General features: G+C 42.7%; 1 protein-coding gene and 1 long non-coding RNA gene across 6 annotated transcripts in view; both read left to right on the top strand.

Annotated features, from left to right (window-relative positions):
* The window catches only part of olfml2a (olfactomedin-like 2A), a 66,120-nt gene extending 60,263 nt beyond the window's left edge, over window positions 1-5,857 (top strand). For all 5 annotated transcript variants that reach the window (XM_049764255.2, XM_049764252.2, XM_068650085.1 and 2 more), the window contains exon 8: window positions 3,056-5,857. In XM_049764255.2, coding sequence (XP_049620212.1) covers window positions 3,056-3,660 — 605 coding nt within the window. In that variant the 3' untranslated portion in view covers window positions 3,661-5,857. The remainder of the gene's footprint in view (window positions 1-3,055) is intronic.
* A 117-nt stretch (window positions 5,858-5,974) lies between these two features.
* Window positions 5,975-27,165, top strand: part of LOC137840128 (uncharacterized) — a 41,615-nt gene continuing 20,424 nt past the window's right edge. Inside the window, exon 1 of the long non-coding RNA XR_011086591.1 lies at window positions 5,975-6,337. This is a non-coding gene — a long non-coding RNA (uncharacterized lncRNA). The remainder of the gene's footprint in view (window positions 6,338-27,165) is intronic.

The following is a 27,165-nucleotide window of genomic DNA, read 5'->3' as shown; positions in this document are numbered from 1 at the left end:
CTTTGGCCGAGTCTTTGGGTGGCTCCTTCTGGCACCTGCTGATTTTATCTTCACGTGACCTTCCTGTGAACATTCTTCTCCAATCTTGGACATACACTGTCGTACCTCATTCCTTCACAACCATAACATTAAAAAGAGGGGCACGTGGAGTAAGGACTCAGAACTGATGGCGGTTGTAACTGAGATTGCTTTCTCTATCGTTCTCCTCGCGAGTAAACCTGTTCTGGTTGTCTTCTCCTCTTCATTCCAGCGAGAGATTTAATGTCTAATCGTATTTAGACCCAACATCGGCCCTTCTCTTTTAAAAACTGGTCGATTTCTGATCTCAGCGAAAAAATACGCTGCAGCACAGAGCCACGGCTGAGCCAGCGCACATCAGAGTGGTAGAGTACATCCCCGTATTCAGCATCCACATCAGATAGGAAAGCCTGAAATTCTCTGTGGTACAGTCCTCTCGCTCGAATTACGTTGACAGTTTTTACGACAGTGTTCATCACATCGCCCAGCTGGACAGTCTTGGCACACAGTGCTTCTTGGTGGATTAGACAGTGCATCCTCACCTCCGCTCTCTTTTACCTTGGCGCACACCAACGATGCCATTCCTTTGCGCTCGCCAGTCATGGCCGGAGCTCCGTCCGTTGTTACTCCACAGAGCTTGTCCCATTTAAGCCCCATCTTTTCAACTGCCTCTGACACAGCTTCAAAAATATATTTTCCTGTCGTTGTGCCTTTTAGGCTCATCATATCAAGCAGCTCCTCCGTACAGCAAAAATTATCATCTACTCCCCGCAAAAAAATTAACAGTTGCGGTGTCTGTGGCATCTGTGCTCTCATCACATGCTATTGAGTAAAAATCAAACGCACAAGCCTTGTCTCTCAGCTGGAGTTTCACGTTCGCTGACAAGTCCTCAATTCTCCGCACCACTGTGTTTCTGGATAAGCTCACATTGTTGAAATCCGGCACTTTTTCTGGGCACATTACTTCTGTGACTTTGATGAGGCACTGCTTTATGAAATCACCGTCTGAAAACGATTTGCCGTGCTGGGCAATAGGTTTAGCGACTTCATAACTTGCTCTTGTGGAGTTTTCCTGTGTTTTGTTGGCACGAAAAAAAACTGCTGTTGAGCTTGCAGGCTAGCTGCCATTTGCTTAACTTTCTGTGCTCATTCAGCACCGGTGTACGATGTTTAGCTCTGATGTTTGGTCTCATAGTGCCGACGGCACTCTTTCATCACAGCAACATCTTCATTACAAATCAAACAGACACACTTTTCGTTGATTTCTTTGAAGAAATACTCATTTTCCCACCGTGTTGGTGACTAGCGGTAAAAGTTTTTCTTCGCTTGATTTCGTTTGTTTGGCGGGTTCCATCTAGTGTTGAAACTGAGAAGTGCAACATAGTTGAGCTCAAGCTTCTTGTGCAGGCCATATTCAATTATGTTTTCAGAATAAAAACTGGACCGCGGGCCGCAGTTGGCCCGCGGGCCGTAGTTTGGACACGCCTGCTTTAGAGGGTGGGAAAATCAACTCCTACATGCACATCAACCGAGGAATTGGATTACACTCTTTTAAAAAGATGAGATCTGCCTTCATAGGATTTGGTTTGTTGATGTAGATCTGTTTAGACAATGGGCTTTCTAAACTCACTTGCATTTAAAGCGTCCTGCAGTGAGGTGAGCTCACTGATGTGTGCGGATGACTAGCTGTCTTGATGAGTGGCAGTGATGCCTGCTGTTCTCTGACATGTGCTCTGGCCTTTACTTTGAACAAGGCCCAGTAGGAAGGGATTAGCAATGAGGGTTGGCTCTGGTGATGTGGGTGGTTGGGGGGTTTAACAACACTGTTTTTGTCCTTGGGATTTTTATATTTTCAAATCTATATCAAACGTCCTGAGGTTGAAAGGTTAAGAGGACCAATAGGATGTGATTCAAAAATGACACCAGAGGTACACAATATGTTGGTTCAGTGGTGAATTACTAAACAAACGGTCGTGTCACATAATACCAGTTTCTACATACAGTCTGGTATTGTACAAACATTGTCAATGGCACCATGAAGATAACATCATCATACACACAACAATGGAACATATTAATTACTATAACACAGCAAAGGGTCCTGAACTTCCTGAGCAAGAGACTTTACATTGAGCTCTCAAAAAGCTATGCAATGTGAGCACAAGACATATGGAGTTCCCACAATTGCCTCAGTTTGTGTGCATGTCCTGAATGTGTCCAGAAAATTACATATCACATGCTCTGATATTTTGACTGATTAATTCCCAAGTTTTAACAGCCACAGAAATTGGATCTGGGCCTAATAAGGCCTGTTCAAAAGATTAGTCTTTATTACTGATGCCTGCTCCTAAGGGTGTTTTTACAGTAACAGTTAGTTTGAATCAAACCTGTAGTTAATTTTATCCTGCGACTTGTTTGATGTGATTTAAACACAATCATAATCAAATCTACTGTACAACAATTCCCAGAACAACAACCGTCTAAAGAACACATCAGGTGTTAGTCTCAGAGCTCTGTATTTGTAGACAGAGCAAGTACATTCAAGTGTAAAGACTGAGGCATCTTGGGGTTTTGTGCCGAGGGCCTTTTCTTTTACATGCCTCCAGCTCACATGAAAATTTGGTGGCTGAGAGGAGAGTGACATTTTATGCCTGCTGGAACTATGTCTACTATGTCCAATTGGTTCACGGAGTGTGACACAGTACCCGGAAAAAAAACATGTGGGCGCAGGGAGAACATGAAAACGCCACACAAGCAGGGCCGGAGGTGAAATCGAAACCTCAACCACTGAACTGTGAGGTGGACGTGCTAACCAGTGCGGTTTTGGCACATTTTGCTACATATGTTTTTTTTCATGAAAAGAAACCAGACCAAAATAAACCAAAAATAAAAGCTACACGTTGGTGGCACTTTGGTTGTTTTGATATACCAATAATTTACATCTTATTGTACGGTTGCATTTAATGTATAAAGTCCTGGTTTCCTAACAAAATAGAAGGTGTAATAAAAAACTAATTCAATGTTTTCCCTGCTGCAGGCCGCTGGAGCAACCTTTTCAAACTTCCTTACAATTGGATTGGCACAGGTCATGTGGTTTATAATGGAGCCTTCTACTACAATAGAGCCTTCACCAAGATCATCATCAAGTATGACCTGAAGATGCGATATGTGGCTGCCTGGACATTGTTGCATGATGTGGTTTATGAGGACACCACCCCATGGAAATGGAGAGGTCACTCCGATATTGACTTTGCAGTGGATGAAAGTGGACTGTGGGTGATCTATCCCTCAATAGATTATGACTACAACCAACAAGAAGTCATCATCATTAGTAAACTTGATCCCGGAGACCTATCCCTAAAAAAGGAAACAACCTGGAGGACAGGTCTCAAGAGGAACTCTTATGGCAATTGTTTCATCATCTGTGGTGTCTTGTATGCTGTCAATGTGTACAACCAGAAGGAAGGAGAGGTGCGCTATGCTTATGACACGCATACCAACACAGAGGCTACTCCACGTCTGGCCTTTACCAATGAGTATTCATACACCACACAAATCGATTATAACCCCAAGGAGAAGGTTTTGTATGCCTGGGACAATGGTAATCAGGTTACATATCGGTTACATTTTGTCGACCAGTGAGAGCTGCCACAAATACAGTAACCTCACAGCATGCCTGCTGTTATGGACTTGAAGTGCTCAGTAGTTTATATATTTTATTTGTCTTAAGAATGAGGACATACCATAACATACAGTATCAATGCATGTAATTCAAACAAATGGCCTTGCTGTTGAATGCGCGGAGACTTTTGACAATCTTACAAGTTGAGTTGATGTTCAACAAGCAGAGCTCATGTACGTATATTATGTTCATTCATGAAATGTCAGCAGGCTGGCTAACTATTTGAGAAGTGAAAAAACGAATAGACCTATTGGCAAATTTTTTTGAACCCTTCAGTGAAAGAAAGAAATACCTACAATGATTGATTCGCTGTACTCTGCACAGATACTACAAACACCCTGTGTTTGATGTTGCAGTTTAGGTGCACATTAGGTGAAAATGTAATGATTGTGCATGTAAAGCTAAAGTTAATATGACTTGCCAAAAAGCTCCAGTTTTGTTTCATCTTTACGAAGGACTTTCTCCTAGAAAGTTTGTGGCTTGTCTACATGCAGTTTAGCACGCTCGTGTCAGTTTCAGATTAATTCTGTGCATATTGAAAGTTTCTTTTTCTTTATCAGAAGGGTACCAACAAGTTGGCCAATGTGTCTATAGAATTTGTGACGATCCATTTAAAGAGAATTCTAGGCTTGCATTTCATAGCATGAATGCCATTTCACAGTTTCAGCTGCTTTATAACTTATACAGAGGAGGCTGGAGCTTAATTAATAACTTTAGCTTTACAAAACCACTCTGTTTCATATATATATTTACAGGACGCTTAGCATGCATTCTGATAAAAATATAAAAATAAAAAAAAAAACACCCTTTTTTTTTCTACATGAATTCTAACCAAATCCATCCATCCATTGTCAATATCTGTTATCCTGCTCAGAACGGAGTGGTGCTGGAGCCTATCCATGCTGACTTCAGGTGAAAAGCAGACAGTGACCTGGACTGGTCTCCAAGCTGTGGCAGGGCGCATGTAGAAACAAACAACCATTCGCACTCACTTTCACACCATCACTGTGTTGGAACTGAACCCATACTGCCTGCATCAAAGCCGCTAAACCATTAGTGACCTCCAGCCAAAGCAATTGTAAAATGTACAATGCAAGTACAGTGGAGCCTCGGTTTTCGAACGTCCCGATGTTCGAACAAATCGGTATTCGAACAAAAAATTCGAGATTTTTTCGGTTGTCGAACCTCGCGAGATGAGCCGAGAGGACCCGCATGCCAACTGACTCCGTTCGTTATTACATTCTCGTTACTCTGAGGTTTGCATCAACTCTAATCATGCTTCCAAAGGAAGCAAGTGGGAGCGGTAAAGCCATCCTAAAACACAAAGACGCTCCTAAAGCAATGCGACAGTTGCGCGTTCGGCGGTGTGCTGCAGTTGTGCGATCATACAAAATTAAGTTCCCTGCGCACTGAGGTCCACTTAAATTTTGGAAAGTACATCAGGTTTTAAAAATATTTTCTAAATTTCAGCGACGGCTCTGTCACAATAATACCGACCAGCGCGGTGCAGTTGCGTGGTCGGCGACGCGCTACGGTTGCGCGTTCGGCGGTGCGCTGCAGTTGCGCGATCGGACAAAAATGCGCAAATGAAAAAATGCTTTAAAAAGGCGTTTTTTTTTTGTTTTTTGTTTTTTTTGCTTGGAACGGATTAAAAAGTGGGGCGGCTCGGTGGCGCACTGGGTAGCACGTCCGCCTCACAGTTAGGAGGGTGCGGGTTCGATTCCACCTCCGGCCCTCCCTGTGCGGAGTTTGCATGTTCTCCCCGAGCCCGCGTGGGTTTTCTCCGGGCACTCCGGTTTCCTCCCACATCCCAAAAACATGCTTGGTAGGCTGATTGATCACTCCAAATTGTCCCTAGGTGTGAGTGCGAGTGCGAATGGTTGTTTGTCTCTGTGTGCCCTGCGATTGGCTGGTAACCGGTTCAGGGTGTCCCCCGCCTACTGCCCGATGACGGCTGGGATAGGCTCCCGCACGCCCGCGACCCCCGTGGGGACTAAGCGGTTCAGAAAATGGATGGATGGATGGATTAAAAAGTGTTCCATTATTTGTAATGAGAAAACATGATTCGCAATCCGAACGATTCACTTCTCGAACAGCCTTCTGGAACGGATTGTGGTCAAAAACCGAGGCTCCACTGTAATAAATGCAATGGTTGTTTTCAATTAAAATCATTTTCAAATAAAAATATGTTTTTAAACAAAATAAAAAACCAGGGATGAGAATTTTCCGCAGATTTCGGGGGGTTCCGTCGGAAATTTTTATATAGGGGGGGGGGGGGGCGGCTGGCAGCAGCATTGCGACAACATCCGCCTTATTTTCGGCAGGATTTTGCCGCTACTTTCGTCACATCGTTTGCCTACTCATTTGCCTAATCAGCAACAGTTTTCCCCAGCATGGCAAACGTTTTAGAGAAAAAAGACAAGGATCGTGCCAGAGAAATAGACAAGTCGAACGGGATCAAGAACTGCTTCAGATGGGCATGGCTCGACAGCAGCGTCATCTTACAACTCGGAACACAGTCCGTAAATTAGATGTCCCGGGGAAGGTTTTGTGCATTCTTTGTCAAGATGTGATAAGCTATGGAGGTTACAGCGCTAGGAACGTTAAGGAGCACATCGAAACAAAAAAAACACAAAGGTACGTTTTTACTTTTACAAGCATGTGGGTTTAGAAAGTAACAATGTTACATGTAAGCTAATGTTGGGCTATTGTCATGATATATATGGTGCCTTGCGAAAGTATTCGGCCCCCTTGAACCTTTCAACATTTCGCCACATTTCAGGCTTCAAACAAAGATATAAAATTTTAATTTTTTGTCAAGAATCAACAGCAAGTGGGACACAATCGTGAAGTGGAACGAAATTTATTGGATAATTTAAACTTTTTTAACAAATAAAAAACTGAAAAGTGGGGCGTGCAATATTATTCGGCCCCTTTACTTTCGGTGCAGCAAACTCACTCCAGAAGTTCAGTGAGGATCTTTGAATGATCCAATGTTGTCCTAAATGACTGATGATGATAAATAGAATGTACCTGCGTGTAATCAAGTCTCCGTATAAATCCACCTGCTCTTTGATAGTCTCAGGGTTCTGTTTAAAGCGCAGAGAGAACCATGAAGACACAGGAACACACTAGGCAGGTCCGAGATACCGTTGTGGAGAAGTTTAAAGCCGGATTTGGATACAAAAAGATTTCCCAAGCTTTAAACATCTCAAGGAGCACTGTGCAAGCAATTATATTGAAATGGAAGGAGTATCAGACCACTGCAAATCTACCAAGACCCGGCCGTCCCTCCAAACTTTCATCTCAAACAAGGAGAAGACTGATCAGAGATGCAGCCAAGAGGCCCATGATCACTCTGGATGAACTGTAGATAACTACAGCTGAGGTGGGAGAGTCTGTCCATAGGACAACAATCAGTCGTGCACTGCACAAATCTGGCCTTTATGGAAGAGTGGCAAGAAGAAAGCCATTTCTCAAAGATATCCATAAAAAGTCTCGTTTAAAGTTTGCCACAAGCCATCAAACGTGGAAGAAGGTGCTCTGGTCAGATGAATCCAAAATCGAACTTTTTGGCCACAATGCAAAACGATATGTTTGGCGTAAAAGCAACACAGCTCATCACCCTGAACACACCATCCCCACTGTCAAACATGGTGGTGGCAGCATCATGGTTTGGGCCTGCTTTTCTTCAGCAGGGACAGGGAAGATGGCTAAAATTGATGGGAAGATGGATGGAGCCAAATACAGGACCATTCTGGAAGAAAACCTGTTGGAGTCTGCAAAAGACCTGAGACTGGGACAGAGATTTTTCTTCCAACAGGACAATGATCCAAAACATGAAGCCAAATCTACAATGGAATGGTTCACAAATAGACCTATCCAGGTGTTAGAATGGCCAAGTCAAAGTCCAGACCTGAATCTGTGGAAAGAGCTGAAGACTGCTGTTCACAAACGCTCTCCATCCAACCTCACTGAGCTCGAGCTGTTTTGCAAGGAAGAATGGGCAAGAATTCCAGTCTCTCGATGTGCAAAACTGATAGAGACATACCCCAAGCGACTTGCAGCTGTAATTGCAGCAAAAGGTGGTGCTACAAAGTATTAGCGCAAGGGGACCGAATGATATTGCACGCCCCACTTTTCAGTTTTTTATTTGTTAAAAAAGTTTAAATTATCCAATAAATTTTGTTCCACTTCACGATTGTGTCCCACTTGTTGTTGATTCTTGACAAAAAATTAAACTTTTATATCTTTATGTTTGAAGCCTGAAATGTCGCGAAATGTTGAAAGGTTCAAGGGGGCCGAATACTTTCGCAAGGTATATATATATATATATATATATATATATATATATATATATATATATATATATATATATATATATATATATATATATATATATATATAAAATTAATGGTTTTGGGGTATATATATATAAAATTAATGGTTTTGGGGTTGCTATACTGCCAAAATCCAGGAGTTTCCAGGGGGCTTTGCCCCCTAAGCCCCCTCCGGGGCCTGTGGCCCCTGGCCCCCTATGGCCCCCAATGGGGGCATGCGGCTCCCAGACCTCGGCTACTTTTCAGTGGTTTTTCACATTTGCCGTTCTCATCCCTGAAAACATCTGCGATTGGCTGGTGACCCCCAGACTGCTGGGATAGGCTCCAGCACGCCCTCGTGAGGATGAAGCGGTTTAGAAAATGGATGGATGAAAATGTTAGTATTCAAAAAGTCAGGCCAACAGCTGGGTCAGCTCACTGTTGTACAGTCAATTCAAGTCAATTTTGGAATAAGTTGTAGCCAGAATTGATTTAGAGGAGCTGAATTTCTGTCTGATGATTGCTACTGGAGTGGCTCGTTGGCCAGGCAATGTTCTGAAATTGCAGTCACGTTTCTAAGCTTTCGTTGAATATATTTTGAATATTTCATACAGCTAAAGCAGCTTAATTCTCTCTCTGCCATTTAACTCAACCAATAAGATTATTTCTGCTCTCAGATTAGTTCTACAACAAAGAAATGTTTGCCTGACTTAACAAGTAACTTATCTTAAGTCCATCCGATCACCAAGCACTTTGTTCATAATTCTCTTGCATTCATTACAATTCCGCCCAACAAAGGTTTCTGTCTTTCAACAGTTGATACGCTTTGAAGCATGTGTTTTATTAACAAAAATGACCATTTTTGCAATTTTCTAAGATTAATAGACTTAGACTTAGATAATTTGTTATTGTGATTTTCTAGTACCTGAATTTGTTTGCTTACTACAATGAGCTCTGTTGATAGCATTATATTATATCACACAGACTGTCTTGGTAAATATTAAACACCATCAACCAGAAATGTTTCATTTTTGGCATTGTCAATCACCAATAAGCCTGAAGTGACCATTGTCCAGTTTTGACAGTATACTTGGTGCCCATCTATGTATTCTACCTTGAAAACAACGTACCATGACCTGCAGGATCAGGAAAAAAGAAGCTTTCAGTTTTTCACTGTCCTTTTTTGTCTTTATCTGCTGTATAGATTTAAATAGTAATTGAGCATTGAGCAGCTTTATTATACTTTGCCCCATTCCGTTTCAGCTGTTGTTCCTTCAGAGTTCAAAATATTTTTAGATTAAATATGAATGGCTATCAATGACGGGTTGTGCATATCAAACACATCATATTCCACAAGGAAACTTCCTGAACTCTACACATTGGACCTTTAAGGCGGTCAGGCTTCTTGTTTTCTTGATAATATTTCATCATCAGGAAACAGGTTTAATCATAACTAATAGCGATACAAGTATGTAATGTCTTTATTAATAAACATGTCATGAACCTGTTCTATGAATAAAAATCCTGTGACAAAAAATGTGTTGTGAATCTGACAAATCAATCTGTGATGAACCAATAAATGCCAATTGACAACCAGACGGCCTTGCCCACCTCCTATTGAGTAGATAATGACCTATGACTCAGATCTTCTGATTTCCAAATAACTAAGTGCAGATGAGCTGCATTTAGCTGTGTTGCAGACTTGCAGTCTCTGTGCTCAGTTTGATCTCCATTCCAAACTGCACTGCATGGAGCATTGCTGCATGATTTCGTGGCAGAAAATTTGAAAATCAGACTCCCTGGTAAGGTCTATTCAGGGGTGCTGGAGAGGAGGGTCCGTCGGGAGGTTGAACCTCGGATTCAGGAGGAGCAGTGTGGCTTTCGTCCTGGCCGTGGAACAGTGGACCAGCTCTACACCCTCGGCAGGGTCCTCGAGGGGGCATGGGAGTTCGCTAACCAGTCCACATGTGTTTTGTGGACTTGGAGAAGGCGTTCCACCGTGTCCCTCGGGAAGTTCTGTGGAGGGTGCTTCGGGAGTACAGGGTGCCGAGTCAACTGATAAGGGCGGTTCGGTCCCTGTATCACCGATGCCAGAGTTTGGTCCGCATTTCCGGCAGTAAGTCGGATTCGTTCCCAGTGAGGGTTGGACCCCGCCAAGGCTGCCCTTTGTCACCAATTCTGTTCATAATTTTTATGGACAGAATTTCTACGCGCAGCCGAGGCGTTGAGGGGGTCCGGTTTGGAGACCTCAGCATTGCGTCTCTGCTTTTTGCAGATGACGTGGTGCTGTTGGCTTCTTCAAGCCGTGATCTCTAGCTCTCACTGGAGCGGTTTGCAACCGAGTGTGAAGCGGTCGGGATGAGGGTCAGCACCTCCAAATCCGAGTCCATGGTCCTCGGTCAGAAAAGGGTGGAATGCCCTCTCCGGATCGGGGACGAGATCCTGCCCCAAGTGGAGGAGTTCAAGTATCTCGGCGTCTTGTTCACGAGTGTGGGCAGGATGGAGCGCGAGATCGACAGGCAGATCGGTGCAGTGTTGGCAGTAATGCGAACTCTGTACCAGTCCGTCGTGGTAAAGAGAGAGCTGAGCCAAAAGGCAAAGCTCTCAATTTTCCGGTCGATCTACGCTCCTACCCTCAACTATGGTCACGGGCTATGGGTCGTGACCGAAAGAACGAGATCCCGGATACAAGCGGCCGAAATGAGTTTCCTCCGCAGGGTGTCCGGGCTCTCCCTTAGAGATAGGGTGAGAAGCTCGGTCATCCGGGAGAGACTCAGAGTAGAGTCGCTGCTCTTCCATGTTGAGAGGAGCCAGATGAGGTGGCTCGGGCATCTCATCAGGATGCCTCCTGGACGTGTTCCGGGCATGTCCCACTTGGAGAAGACCCCGTGGACAACCCAGGACGCGCTGGAGAGACTCTCTCGGCTGGCCTGGGAATGCCTTGTGATCCCCGGGATGAGCTGGATGAAGTGGCTGGGGAGAGGGAAGTCTGGGAGTCCCTCCTAAAGCTGCTGCGTCCACGACCCGATCCTGGATAAGCGGAAGAAAATGGATGGATGGACGTCTACCTCTCTTTGTCAATATGACTTGGCTCACACTCAGTAACAATCTACGTTTTCAGAAAAAGAGGCTTTCCTGTGGTTTAGGCCAGTGGGCCAAGAGAACAGTAAGGGGAGTCTGTGTACACGTTAAAAATGGAAATCATTATACATAAGGAGTGGTACTATCTGGTCCTCACATGAACATTTTGCAATGATGGCTTAAAAGCATTGACAATAATTTGGGCATGTGAAAGTTGGACTAAAAGATTCTGCAAACAACGCATTCTGAACAGTTTTTACACTAAAAGCTTGCATACTATTAAGAACCAGAATAACTGGACATGCTGCAATGTTGTTTATCAAACCTGCAACAAATTGTGCTGACTGATTTTGCGTCTTCAAATGACACATCTTAAAGGCAGAAGCAAAGTGCACAGGTGTACCATCATAATACAGGTAAAATGAAAGGCAGTGGGGTGGCACTTGTATAAACAAAGTTATTGTAACATATTGACTATTCGTTAATGCAAATTTTGGCCCTTCTTAACGATCAAAAGAATAGATTGGCAGCTTATACGGTGGAAGGGGTCACATCTTTTAATCAGAGTAACTGGAGAGCCACATAGACCGTGTGCGCTTTCTAAATAGATGTGTGACAAAAAAAAAAAAAAAAAAATTCAGGAATTTCTTATGATTCAACATGACCACGTATAGTCAGCTTCCTATTTTAGTTCAAAGAAATAATTTTCTTGTTCTAATGAGGGACCAGTCGAGGAGCCAGCCCTTGGAGTTGGAGGCACTGGTTAACACTGGCTCATCAACTTTATTATTTACAAAAAATAAGTGAGAGGCAGGCGTTTAGGTGGCCATTAGCCCATATCTGATCCAAAGTAAGGACAAATTTTCAGGTTCATGGTATGTTTTGTTTTGTGTTTTGTTTTGTTTTGTTTTGTTTTGTTTTGTTTTGTGTTCTGTTCTGTTCTGTTTTGTATTTTTAGTTCCCTTCATTGACCCATTTCCCACGATAACCGTTTTGCTCTTTTCTGGAGTGTGACTTACTGGTTTAAATCCAGAAATATTTATTGGGAAATTTCATGACCTCATCTAGTGCTTCGCCATGAGCTTTCCAAAGAGAAACACCCCCGTAAAAATTCCAAATGAAGCCAGTGTGAGAACATCATGTTGGACACAAAACCTGATTTTAGATGTTGTATTAGGGCTTGGAAGGTGTCTTGGGCTATGGTTTTGGACCAACAACAATGTCTTGAAAGGCACACCACCCATTACTTGGCCCAGAGTAGCTGACAAAGAAATACAAGACAACAGCTGCAATTGGGGGACTTAAAGGCCCAGAGACACCGGTATATGTATAAATCGGTTTTAGTTAGCTTATGGGCTTATAAATATAAATTGACGATTGAAACAACGAAAAGGAAGCTGTTGCTCTGAAAAATATAATTTAAATTTGCCGCGCAGACGAGTTTGACTGCACCGAGCCGCCAGCCGGAAGTGACGTCTCATGACGTCTCAAGTTGTATGCGTTTAGCTTCAGTGAATGTAAACAAAAAGAGAAGAGGGGCCAGCGCGGAGACGTCGGGCCAGGCTTGCGGCCAACCCAGCTCGCCCAGCCGTGCCTTCCATTCTCCTGGCGTACGTTCGTTCGCGGGACGACAAGATGGGTTGCGTTCGCCTGATAGGATCCACGAACCGGACAGTGTGTGCCTGCTGTGTGCTCGTGTTCACAGTGGCCTGGTTGACTGTCACCTTTCCGGACTCTGCTGTGCATCGGGAGCGGCTAGCGTGCTATCACTCTTATTGTTCATCTTCTTGTTCTATTTTTCCTGTGTTGTTTACTTGTATGTGCGTTGTGAACTCTGTCTTGTCACCCTGGGATAATGAGAAACGTAATTTCGATCTCTTTGTGTGTCTTGACATGCGGAGGAATTGACAATAAAGGAGACTTTGAGACTTTGACTTTGAAAAGTATGTCAAAGCGTGACGGGAGGGGCACAATTCAGAAAACGTGCTCAGCTCGTCGAAAAAATGCGATTTAAGCAATAAAATTAAAAATGCGCCTAAAACCTAAACCAAACGCTGCAGGTGGTTATGTCTTCATGTGCCGAGATCAACTCGGCACTCTAAAGCCCCCAAGAGCACTTTTTACTATGCCAACCTAACCAGACTGACGGGAGTCAAGTCAAGTCAAGTCAAGTTTATTTGTATAGCCCTAAATCACAAACAGTCTCAAAGGGCTTCACATAGCCAAAATTGACAATTATTCTCAAAGCATCCCCTGATCATAAGCTCCCAAAAGGGCAAGGAAAAACTTAAAAAAACCCTGCCAGGGGAAAATGAGAAACCTTGAGAAGGGACCACAGATGAAAGGATCCCCCTTTCAGGATCACCAGGTTGTAATGGATGCAGAGAGTGCACAAGTAATACATAATATGAAAATCAATGAAAAAAAATGGATGTCGGAGGTGCCCTCGATAATATATATATATATATATATATATATATATATATATATATATATTACAACAGATATAATGTTAACAATCAAAATGAAAGTAAAAATAAGTCATAATACAATTTTAATATAACTGGTTAAATTTCTATCATCTACTACAAACAACATTAGAAGCAGCGAAACACAGGAATGTGATTTAGCTTTATATCTATCCAGCCACTTGTCCATCCATTTTGTATAAAGCAAAACCAAATTAGCTACTGATGGTGTTGGCCCTGTAGGCCCTCCCACTCGCCCGACTTGTATGCGGGCAGCGCGGGATCAATTCCCGCACAGTAGTTGTTCGTCTCCAATGTTGGGCAAATTACTTCCAAAATGTAATTAGTTACAGGTACTAGTTACCTGAAAAAGTAATTGAATTATTTCTTCATAAATGTAACCAGTTACATTTAAAAGTAATTACTGCTTTACCTTTTAAAAAACGTTCAATAATGTAAAATAATTCAGATTTTTGAGCTGGTGTCAATGCAGTTACATTGAGTAGGACAGCATAGGCCAGTACTCCATTTAAATGAATATTTACTGAACAACAATGTAAAATGAGCATAAAATAAATAAGAAATTGTCACAGTTATTTTATAGCAAAACCCCTCTGATGAAAGAAAAAAAGAAATTTCAGCACGGAGTGGCCGAAAATTTGGTATATAATAATGTCAACAATGTTGCATCTTCGTACAGTTCAACAGCTTAAAAACAAATGATACAAAAAGTAAAACCAACCATACCAGGTATGCCAAGTTCCTCACGCAGGTTCTCCAAGCATTCACCCATTTTGTTTTATTCCGGTATTAGTACAAAAAAGTATTGTACAGCTCGGGATGAGCATGGACGCGACAATGATCATTTTCACCATTTTATTCTATTTTCCCCAAACAAAAGGCTTGCCAATCCATTGCGCACAATGTCACAAAGCTGATCAGCTCACGCGAGGCGTAGCGAGTCAAAAGCTAGTTTGAGAAGAGGCGAAATGTTCGTTTTTGTGTTGCGCTGTCCCAAGCAGATTAAGTAACATACCACATTTCACTGTTAGTAACGGTATTATAACAATTAACATAGTGATTTAGTAGATCATTTGTTACTGGAAAACTATCACGACATTAGTAACGCCATTACTTCTAACGCCGATAGTCCCACTGTTCGCTATGCGACTCGGTTCACCAGAAGAGCTGAACAGTCAGACACCGTTTTGCCTGATTTACTGTATATGAATGCATGAAATGAATATTGAAATTAATATGAGTTAGGTTAGCATATTGGTGTAGCCCTTGACAACCATTCCAGTTTCTCATGTTTGTTCTAGTTTGATTGATATTTGGATCCCTCAAAAACTATATTCATATTGTACGTGGTATGTTCTTATGTAGTCCTTCTCCAAAGCCTTCATAACCAACTAAAAGAATTTGTATAAGAAATCTACAATTACTGTATAGCCCTAGTATCTAGTCCACCTTAATAGTACTACAGATACGACATGAAGTTACTGTGTGTGGAATTGTCACTGCGTTTTCAACTATAAAGCTCATTCGCATGCTCTACCGTTTGTACACTCCCTAAAAACTCCCTGAAGTTGCAATTGCTCATACGGTGTGATATTTTGTGACTATAGCTGCAGTTGTAGTAATAATGTATGATTTAAAGCAGCATCAGGAAGGAAGTTGCTCAATCAGTAGAATGTTCTTAGTGTCATTACACTACTCTGTTGTTGCTTTACAAAATATGTATTGCTGCAAATCATTTAAAATAATGCAATAAATATGATCATGCAACATTCTATGTAAGTTCATTACTCTCTAATGTCCTAAAGGAGAAATTATTGTGTCTTTTTGATGATTTCAAGCACGCACGGGGGTACTTGATGTTCAAAACAAAGCTGGTTTCTTGCTGAGCTGTGGGGAATGCTGGCTCGGTGACAGCAACTTGAATCTCAGCACATAAAGAATGTGGCTATTGTGGTGACGGTTAAATCTTCTCTTTCAGTCAAGCGCCAACGTGTCTTGTACCACAAACAGCTGTTGTCTGGAGGCTAACGGGTACGACACGATTCTACTGCAGTCATCACACAGGCCTTATTCATTCAAGAGCACCAGCAAAAAAATCTGCAAGTGATCGAGACTGTATTCAAATAGCTAATGGAAATGCCGACAGGTCAGAGAGAACAAAAAGTGCTTCCCTCAGTCAAATGAGTATTTCCACTCCACTTGTGGCGACAACACCGCCACATAATATCAACAAACACTTTGGCTAACACACTGCAACCGCCTGGTGGTCCATCACGGCATCATTTGACCTCACTAAGCTCTGTTAGCATCTAACGGCACAAGTAAGCCAAGTTCACATGTGCACTTAAGAGCAGCATAGTTATTATCGCCACAGTGATGGGAGTCATGTGTCTGCCTCTGCTCTGAGCAACAGCCAAGTAAAAGAAACTTAAAAAGGTCACTCAAAGCTTGGATCCCATTATCCAAGTCTGCTACTTTCCATATGTGAAAGATAAACTTTGATTTCTCCCTCCACCCTCCCAGGAATCTCAAAGCGCTGTCGCAGAGTGCAAATGACTACTTGAAAAAAAAAAAATCATTGATGACTTTAAGGCTGGCTAATACATAACATCATATCAGTGCATGTGTGCAACATACGTAGTGCTGCTTGAACTTGAAAGATACCATGCATGACCAATGATTGACTGTCTTGCAAGTTTGTCTGTCCACATTGCATAGACAGAACTCCAGGATTAATACAGATCTTCCAAATGTTTTTATGTAATGCCTGCAACCCTGATTGTTGGTCTCAGGTCAAATAATTTTAAGCTATATAAAGTCTGGTAGAGCTCTGAGCATTTTCAATGGATGTTAGTTAATACTTGTCTCTCAGCATTCACATAATGTGACACGGTAATGTGGCATATAATGAAGTTAGAAAATGCAAAAAGTCAAGTTATAGCCAAGAGTCAAAGAATTTCAAATCAGGATTACACATAGTATAAAAGTATATTTTAGAAGTCTACTCTGAAAGCCATTTCACTGTTGTTGTTTTTCCATGTGAGCAACATCTGCTGTAATTGCCCTGTCATATGGAAGGAGACCTTTCAGAAATCCCTCTGGTTAGTTCACACAAAGATCGAGCCAATGGTAAATGTTCTCTATGCACAATAATGCCTTCGATGTCTCCAAACATTCAACACCCTCTTTTGTTTCTCCCAGATGTTAAATGAACGTAACCCAAATAAAAGCACTCAAAGAACTGATGTCATGAAATATGAGGTGATGTGTGTTTTTCTGTGAGTGATTCTATGACTAATGCTTCTTCAATATATAATATGAGGGTGCATTATCACATAACCATCTTTCATGCTTCATTTTAAAATGTAAATTGCATTCAGTAGAGTCCAGGGACGTGCGGTCAGAGGAGGCAAGGGTGGCCGTGCCTCCCCTGCCATCATGAAAAGGGGAAAAAACAAATTCAATTGTTTTTATTATAAAGTCATTTTCGTTTTAATTTCAGTAGTTTTGTATCATTTTGAACCAAAATCGCTGAATTTTTATAGTTATGTTAAAACCGAAGACGAGTCACTCAGAGGAGGCAACTTCCTGCCTTGCGTCCTCTGAGGATTGCGTAATCACACGGCTGCCTATGCTGACAGGCTATGCAGTTAGACTGAGCTGCTGACTGTCTCTACGTCGCAGTTTAAGTGTTCAAACACTGTGCCTATATTAACTAATTTCCGTAGTTAAACTGATGTATATAATATCTAGTGTTTTTTGTCATCTGTCTGTAACGTCGTGTTTCTTTAGATCAGTGGTGTCAAACTCATTTTTTTCACGGGCCGTCATAGCTTCTTTCGGAGGGCCACTATGACTGTCAACCCAAATAAATGGATGAGCACCTCATACTATATACAGTAAAAGCTACAAAACAAATTGACGAATAACTCGTTTTCAAATCAGACGAGTAAAAACTGGTAAAATATTTTTAAAAAAAGATATTATTAAAAGTGAAGACAATTTGCAATTCCAATAATGACATGAATTTGATGCGCAATTTGTCTTCGCGGGCCACATAAAATGATGTGGCGGGCCGTATCTGGCCCCCGGGCCTTGAGTTTGACACATGTGCTTTAGATGAACAAAACGGCTTTGAAAAGAGACCCAACGGAGGCAATGAAAAAAAGTTCTCCGCGCTAGAATAAGTGATCTCCAGTTCAAATTTACAGTGAACAACTGAGGAGCAGTCATCCATTTATTTCATTTTACATTTGGGTTTTTTGTTTTTGTTTTTACATTTCGTTTTACAATGGAGGATTACATATGCAAACTCAAACGATTTTCAACTATGGATTTTCGGTCGAAGCAGGATGTCATCAGTAAAGGAAGACCAACTCCAGAGTTAAAAGGTTTGATTCGGACAACACGACTTTGGAGCATGTCTTTTGAAACGGAGTGGTTCGCACGATTGAAAACAAATGTTTGATTCTATGTGTATTGAGTTTTTTTATGTGTGCAGACTGCTGATATGGGATTTTAATTAAAATAGTTCAAATTAAATAATGAATAAGCTACTCAGCGTTCCCCAACCTTTTTTGTGACACCGCTAGGTGTCAGGCAAATTTTACCGGAGGGGTGACGTCAGTGCCTCCCCAGTCATGAACCTCACCGCACGTCACTGGCAGAGTCTGTCCTCAAGATGTAGTTAATCTGATTTGTGTGGTATGCAACAAGGAAACTATGATCATAAATGGTGGATTCTAATTCAATAAGTGTGCTCTGCTTTTTACATGACAAGAAAGATAGAAAGAAAGATCTTAGACAGAGTGATCTGTATTCTAGCAAATTATAGTCAATAAATGCATATAGGACCAATGATTACTTTTGTACTTTTGACTAGGAAGTAGTAGATGAAGTTATTGTGCGCTGTGTGATGGATAATATCTACATACTATAAATGGCATCAAATTTGACTAAAAAGTCTGATGTATCACTCCAAGTGTAAAAAGACACAAAGTTAGCTAAAAAGCATGAATTATTCGGGACAACTGGTTTGTAAAAACAGCATGTAAATTCTCTTGTTGTTTTCTTGTTTGAATTATAGTATTGTCTCATTTTATGTCTTGTTTTCCTATGATTCTTGTCGTATTTTGCTCCTCACCCCTGCCCCTTACGTCATCCATTCAGCTCCCTCAGCTTGTACTTGTCCAGAGTTGTACTTTAAGCAATCCAAAATCATGGCAAAGAGACTGACATTTGATTTGGATGGATTTGATGTCATAAGAAAGAATCCACCTCTTCTTTTCACAGACTCATCTCGCTGCAAGGAATAAAAATGCAAAACCCTTTGGCCACACCCATTACCTTGTTTGACAGTCCCACTACAAAGACTGTCATGTAATTGTTCCAAATATGTACCGTAATTTCCGGACTATAAGCCGCGACTTTTTTCCAAAATTTTGGACCCTGCGGCTTATAGTCAGGTGCGGCTTATATAAGATTTTTTTCGTGAGTTTTGTGATGACTTGATCACTTTTACTCTTAACACTATTATATACAGTAAAAGCTACAAAACAAACTGACAAATAACTCGTTTTCAAATCAGACGAGTAAAAACTGGTCAAGCCAAAACATTTACATTATATATTTACATATATAATTATACATATATATATTTTTATATATATATATATATATATATATATATATATATATACTAGTACTGCACTTTTCTGGACTGAGATGTCAGATGTTTTTCCTGGGATCTGTTTCAGCCACTCCTCCAGTTTGGGGGTTACTGCCCCTAGTGCTCCAATGACCACAGGTACCACTGAAGTCTTAACTCTCCAGGTCTTCTCCAGCTCTTCTCTGAGCCCTTGATATTTCTCAAGTTTCTCATGTTCCTTTTTCCTAATGTTACCATCATTTGGGATGGCTATGTCAACCACAACGGCTTTCCTCTGCTCTTTGTCCACCACCACAATGTCCGGTTGGTTCGCCATTACCATTCTGTCTGTCTGGATCTGGAAGTCCCAGAGGATCTTGGCTTGGTCATTCTCTACCACCTTTGGAGGTGTTTCCCACTTGGATCTTGGGACTTCCAGTCCATACTCTGCACAGATGTTCCTGTACACTATTCCAGCTACTTGGTTATGGCGCTCCATGTATGCTTTACCTGCCAGCATCTTACACCCTGCAGTTATGTGCTGGATTGTCTCAGGACCTTCTTTGCACAATCTACACCTGGGGTCTTGTCTGGTGTGGTAGATTTGGGCCTCTATTGCTCTGGTGCTCAAGGCCTGTTCTTGTGCAGCCAGGATCAGTGCCTTTGTGCTGTCCTTCAGACCAGCTCTTTCTAGCCATTGGTAGGATTTCTGGATATCAGCTACTTCAGCTATGTTTCGGTGGTACATCCCATGTAGGGGCTTGTCCTCCCATGATGGTCCCTCCAGCACCTCATCTTCCTTTGATGCCCATTGTCTGAGACATTCACTGAGCACGTCATCCGTTGGGGCCTTATCCCTGATGTATGTACTTATGGATCTTGGATGTTTCATCTTGGATCGTGGCTCTCACGCTCGCTAGTCCTCGGCCTCCTTCTTTACGGCTAGTGTACAGTCTCAGGGTGCTGGACTTGGGATGGAACCCTCCATGCATGGTTAGGAGCTTCCGTGTCTTGATATCTGTGGTCTGTATATCTTCCTTTGGCCACCGTATGATTCCTGCAGGGTACCTGATTACTGGTAGGGCGTAGCTGTTAATGGCTAGGGACTTGTTCTTGCCATTGAGCTGACTTCTTAGGACTTGCCTTACTCGATGGAGGTATTTGGCTGTGGCTGCTTTCCTTGTTTCCTCGTCAAGGTTGCCATTTGCCTGTGGAATTCCAAGGTATTTGTAGCTGTCCTCAATGTCTGCTATTGTTCCTTCTGGGAGTGAGACCCCCTCTGTGTGGATTACCTTTCCTCTTTTAGTCACCATGCGGCCACATTTCTCAAATCCGAATGACATTCCGATGTCAGAGCTGTAGATCCTGGTAGTGTGGATCAGGGAGTCAATGTCCCGCTCGTTCTTAGCGTACAGCTTTACGTCATCCATGTAGAGGAGGTGGCTGATGGTGGCCCCATTCCTGAGTTGGTATCCATAGCCCGTCTTGTTGATTATTTGGCTGAGGGGGTTCAGTCCTATACAGAACAGCATTGGGGACAGAGTGTCTCCTTGGTATATACCACATTTGATGGTCACGTGTGCAAGTGGCTTGCCATTGGCTTCAAGTGTGGTTTTCCACTGTTTCATCGAGTTGGCGATGAAGGTTCTCAGAGTCCCATTGATGTTGTACAGCCTCAAGCATTCAGTGATCCAAGTATGTGGCATTGAGTCATATGCTTTCTTGTAATCAATCCAGGCAGTGCTCAGGTTGGTACGTCTGGTTCTGCAGTCTTGGGTGACTGTTCTATCCACCAGGAGTTGATGTTTTGCTCCTCTGGTATTTTTACCAATCCCTTTCTGAGCAGTGCTCATGTATTGATCCATGTGCCTGCTGATCTTATCTGATATTATGCCCGACATCAGCTTCCATGTTGTGGAGAGGCAGGTGATTGGCCGGTAGTTGGATGGGACTGTACCCTTTGATGGATCCTTCTGGATCAGGATCGTACGCCCTTGGGTTAGCCATTCAGGGTGAGTCCCATCCCTTAGCAGCTGGTTCATTTGTGCTGCCAGGCGCTCATGGAGAGTTGTAAGTTTCTTGAGCCAGTAGCTGTGGATCATGTCAGGGCCTGGTGCTGTCCAGTTTTTCATTCCTGAGACTCTTCTCTGGATGTCTGCCACTGTGATGGTTACAGGGTTCTGTTCAGGGAGCTTGCTGTGGTCCTTTCTCAGAGCCACCAGCCACTGTGCATCCTTCTTATGTGATGCCTCCCGCTCCCATATATCCTTCCAGTACTGTTCAGTTTCCAGCCTTGGTGGGTCTGCTCTGCTATTATTCCCCTGCCACTGAGCGTACACTTTCGCTGGTTGTGTTGTGAACAACCTGTTTATTCGTCTGGCTTCATTCTCTCTTGTGTACCTCTTTAGGCGGCTGGCCAAGGCTTGGAGTCTTTGTTTGGCAGTTTCGAGTGCTTCAGGTATGGGCATATGGCTGTATTTCTTGGGAACTTGCTTTTTCATTGCACCTTTCTGGGCCTTTGTCATTTGGCTCACTTCTGTCCGTGCTATCTTGATTTTGGCCTCCAGCCTTCTCTTCCATGGTGGGCACTGTTGTGGTCGCATATGGTCATTCTTCTTGTAGCCAAGCATTTCTAGGATCACTGCTGCTGAGGTGTATATCAGCTCATTGGTTTCAGTGATGGTAGCCGTAGGAATTGTTGTCAATGCTGCATTCACATCTTCTAGGAGACTTTCTGAAGGTACTTCACTTAGCCTCTGCAGTGTGTATCTAGGTTCCCGAGCATTCATTCTCACCGTGATCTTGTTCTTCAGGTCAGTTGCTGCCTCGTTCAGCTTGATTGTGCTTATTGGGGTTTCGTACCCAACCTCTGGGCTTTTACATGGATTTAACTCGTCTCTGACCTGGTGCTCTGGTTGGCCTTCGCTATGGCATTTGTGTTGTATCTCATCAATCTCGAGGTGTGATAGCAGGTGCCGTTTATGGATATTGGAACATTGAGCTACTAGTTGCTTGGCCGATAGTGTTGACTGTGGGTATTGAAGTTGGCATTGTTCCCGCATTCTCCGCATGTAACCCCTCTCGCTCGGGTTGCTGGAGTAGTAGCATTCCAACAGATCCTTATTCTCGCATCTCGCCCATTTGTGTCTTGTTCCAGTAGCCCATTAAAAAACTAAATATATGTTATAATTATATATATATATATATATGTAATTATAATTATAACATATATATTTAGTTTTTTATTTTATATATTTACATTTTGAAGTTTTACTTCAATGCCTTTGAGTCAAAGGCATTGAAGTATTGTTGCAACTGAATGAGAAGAGCTAAATTGTGATTGCAACAAGAGACTATTACCGGAAGAGAGGCAGCTTTGGCCCTTGTTGCATCAAAAATAATTTTGTGTTCTTTCAGTCTTACACAGTCGTTTTACTATGCCAACCGTAAGCGGTTGTAACACTTTACCAACCGCTCTGTGCAAACTGCACACAGTATTTACGGGTGCCTGAGTAATTGAAACAGAGCAGCTCATTCAAAGCTGTGAAAGTGCTGACACAAAGTCCATTACAACTCCATTACGGAATGTCATACCACTGGCACAGCATTTTGCGAGCAATGATACATTCTGTGTGAACCAGCAAGGCAACAATATAATGGGTTTAATGTCACACAACCCCTGTGTTGAATCCTGACTCCTGAATTGCATTTAATGCAGTTGGAAGAGTGAGCCTGTCAGCATCTTGCATTGCATAAATGAGTGAATTGAAGTTCTATGTACTTCAACGTAAGATTGAACAGAAGGAAATTAGGTGCTGAATTGTTTAACAACGCTCCAAAAGAATCTCAATTGGCTATGGTGAGAAACAGAATCTCACAAATGTCACCTGTACAAACACCCATTTCCACTCACATGACTGTGAGTCACTGGCCAATTTAGTCTTCAATCAACCTAATGTGCATGTTTGTTTTGTAATGTTTGAGGACACTGAAGTAAAACTACACTGGGGCTCTAGAAAAAGATGTAAGTCTGTGTAAGTTAGAGTGAGCGAGTGTGTATGAGTAGAAACTAAGAATGCACAATGCCTTATCAAGAAGAAGACAAAATGCCTGAACAGGGACTTAAACCATGGATCCTCAAATGAAAACATTGACGCTCTACCCACTGAGCTATGCAGGTTGTAGTTGACAATGTGAATCAGTGTAAATGAGAGTGAGCGAGATAAGGTCATGGATTCGAGGCCCAGCGTGGGTTTTGACCTTAGGTTTTGATCTTCATAAAATTCCAGTTTGGAGTTTGCATATTGTCCACATGGGATCTTTATCTAGAACAATTAAAATTGCACTATGTCTGAAACCTTAAACCTTGGATCTTCAAAGTCTGATACTCTACCGATTGAGCTGTCCAGAGTCGAGAGGGCTGTGTGCCACAGTGTGAATGAGACTGAGTGAGTGTGAGGCAGAAACAACAACAATTAAAATTGTACGACACCTGAAAAGGGACTTGAAACCTGGACCCTCAGACTAAAAATGTGATGCTATACCAACTGAGCTATCCAGGTTCAAGAAGCCTAAGTGAGTCTGTGTAAGTGAATGTGTGTGTGAGGCAGAAGGATCTAGAACAGGGGTCTCAAGCTCCAGTCCTCGGGGGCCGCATTCCTACATGTTTTCCAAGTTTCCCTCGTTAAACACACCTGATTCAAATGATCAGTCCATCCTCACATTCTGCAGGAGCCTGATAATTGAATCAGGTGTGTTTAACGAGGGAAACTTGGAAAACATGTAGGAATGCGGCCCCCGAGGACTGGAGTTGAGACCCCTGATCTAGAATAATTACACTACAAATGAACAGGGACTGCAACCCTAGACTTTCAGATTAAAAGAGTCAGATGCTCTACCAACTGAGCCAGATAGGCTGTGTGAGTCAGAGTAAGCGAGAGTGGGTGAGTGTGTGTGGCAGCGGGCTCTTTAACTAGAACAATTAAAATTGCAATATGCCTGAACAGGGACTTAACCCTGGACCCTCAGATTCAAAGTCTGATGTAAGTGTTCTGCCCTCAGAATAGTTTTCATGATGTAAGAAATATTTTCTATGTAAAGAAGTATTCTGTCCTCACGCTGGCGTGACGTCTGCCAAGGCTAGACAGATAGCGAACAACTGAAGAAAAAGGACGCTGCGTCCGCGTAGTTTGTAGCTGCTTTACTTGGCACACAGGCAGTTATTTCTTGTACAGGTATTTGTAAAACTGTAATTCACACAACAACAACAGTGCATCAGTAGAATGTACATCAAATCACAGAAGATGTAGAAATGAAAACATATAAACTTAAATGGAGACGATTAGCCTACCTAACCGTCACATGCTTAAACCTAGCATAGCATTGTAGCCAAAAGTAGCGCTAAACAATCACATTTGCAATACTAGCGTAGCATTCACAGGCAAATGGAGCTTAGGATGTTAGCGTACATTTTATAAACACACATATACAGAAAGTCAACTAGAATGTATAACTTACAGACTAAGATACCCCAAGGCTGAGCCACGAACCCGCTGCGACGATGTGCACTGTCTGGTAGCTGCGTACGAACTGCGTAGTGGCTGAGTGGGGGTCGAGTAACCGGAAATGAATGAACGAATGAAACCTAACCTAAATTCGGTCACTAGGGGGCAGTCTTAGAGCATTTAACGAAAGAATGAACGGGATAACAGTACAAGAAGCATATACAATGGTTATTTGTCGTTCGGAAGCAAACCGAAAATGTATTTTGAAATGCACCGGAACCTGCGCATGTTTTTGTTGAAGCGACTTGACAACTGATGAGTTGAGAGACGTTGGCGTTACTCGCATCATCTAAGCGAATCTTTCTCCTCTCCTTATGTTCACAGAATCAACGGCTGTAAGTTATCATTGTTTTATTGGATAACTTTATTATTGTTAATAAGATAAGAAGAAAACTTAGGGTGTTTTCACACTTGGTCCCTTTCAGCAACGAACTCAGATCGATGACTCAGCATTTTTTGTGCATATGTGAACACGCCAACCGTACTCAGACCCCTTTAAAACGAACCGTACTGAGACCACCTCGTCTCAGTACGGTTCGCTAAAAAGTCAACGGTACGGTTCACCTAATCTGTGCATTGTGAACACAAAGTGCACTGGGTTCACTTCGCCTTTTTGCACTGTATTGTAACCTCCTTGGCTTGCCGTAGATTGGTCACGTGACTGCAGGCGCAAAAACAAAACTAGAGAACAGAGAATCCAAAGTATGGCAGCAGCAAGTCGTGGTCGTGACCGTGGTTCTAATAGTAAACGTAGAGAAGCATGTGTCGTTCAAAGTTCTGCCACGGCACCTGGACGCGGCATAGTTTGGGGAGAAGACGAAACGGAATGTCTTTTGGAAATTTGGAACGACGACAGCATTAAATCACAACTATCTACCACTCACTTTTTGTGTTCATATGTAACTATTTTCCCTTGTTTTGTGTGAAAACACCCTTAGTTTCTTCTATAAGGGTGTTTTCACACCTGGACCCTTTTAAAAGAACCAAAGTCAGGCCTCTTTTAAGTGGACCAAAAAGTGGACCAAGAGGAAACAAACTCAGTTCTTTTTGTGTTCACATTGTGAGTGTATTTCAAAGAGGACCGAGTTCTCTTTCTGGTTCAGTTGGCCTTGATGGGGCCTCAGTCCTCTTTCTGTTCACACTAGGTCCTCTAGAGCAGTGTTTCCCAACCAGTGTGCCGCGGCACACCGGTGTCACGTGAGAGATGTTCCGTGGGAAATTGTCCAACATTAAATACCGAGCGAATTGTAAACAGGATTACCAAACCACAGGTCAGTTTCCGCAAGGCTAATCGTGCATGCGTGGCAAATCGGAGAATTTTGAGATTTCATGTTGTGGCATCGGCACATACTCAATTTATGTGTGTGTTGCTGTTAGTGTTGGCTCGAGAGTGAACGATTCGTTCAAAAAAGGTTGGGAAACACTGCTCTAGAGCTCTCACACTCCCACTGCACTGCATTCTGGGTAGTTTTCAGTTGGAGCAAAATGTCTGCTGCTGTGCTTGCACTGGTGTGTTTTCTGGTGAAATTAACGCACGAAACAAGGGAAAATAGAGTTACATATGAACACAAAAAGTGGGTGGTAGATAGTTGTGATTTAATGCTGTCGCAAAAGGAAGCAATCCCTTGTCACCCCCCTGTTGGCAAACCTCTTGAACAAGTACAACTTTAAGTACATTGGGATTTTCATAATGTTTGTGTGATATGAACTCTGTCAACTTAAAGTTGTCATGAAGTATTTTGAGCTCTGCATTCTTGTGTCAATTTAAAAGCTGAAACTTCAACTTAATTAACTCACCTTTAACAACTCAGGGGCCTGTTTCTTAAGCTTCTCCATCTTCCATTCATTCTCACAAGGGTTGAGAGAGGATGGTGGTGCGGTGCAGGAACATTTGCAGTCAGATCCGGAGCTGACTGTTTCCACTGTATAGAAATCCTCCACGCGAACACTGCCACTCCGCAGCCGCATGCAGGCATCCCTGCTCAGAGGTCGCATGATGCACTTACAGCGGCAATCCGAGGCCTCCGATACCATACGAACAGGCTCTGTCTCTCCAAATATCCATCCATCCATCCATTTTCTGAACCGCTTAGTCCCCACGGGGGTCGCGGGCGTGCTGGAGCCTCTCCCAGCCGTCATCGGGCAGTAGGCGGGGGACACCCTGAACCGGTTGCCAGCCAATCGCAGGGCACACAGAGACAGACAACCATTCGCACTCACACTCACACCGAGGGACAATTTGGAGTCTTCAATCGGCCTACCAAGCCTGTTTTTGGAATGTGGGAGGAAACCGGAGCGCCCGGAGAAAACCCACGCGGGCCCGGGGAGAACATGCAAACTCCACACAGGGAGGGCCGGAGGTGGA

The sequence above is a fragment of the Syngnathus scovelli genome, chromosome 3 (assembly GCF_024217435.2).
Source record: "Syngnathus scovelli strain Florida chromosome 3, RoL_Ssco_1.2, whole genome shotgun sequence".
Taxonomy (NCBI): Eukaryota; Metazoa; Chordata; class Actinopteri; order Syngnathiformes; family Syngnathidae; genus Syngnathus; species Syngnathus scovelli.
Note: the sequence above shows the minus strand (reverse complement) of the source record. Positions and strands in the feature narration are given on the sequence as shown.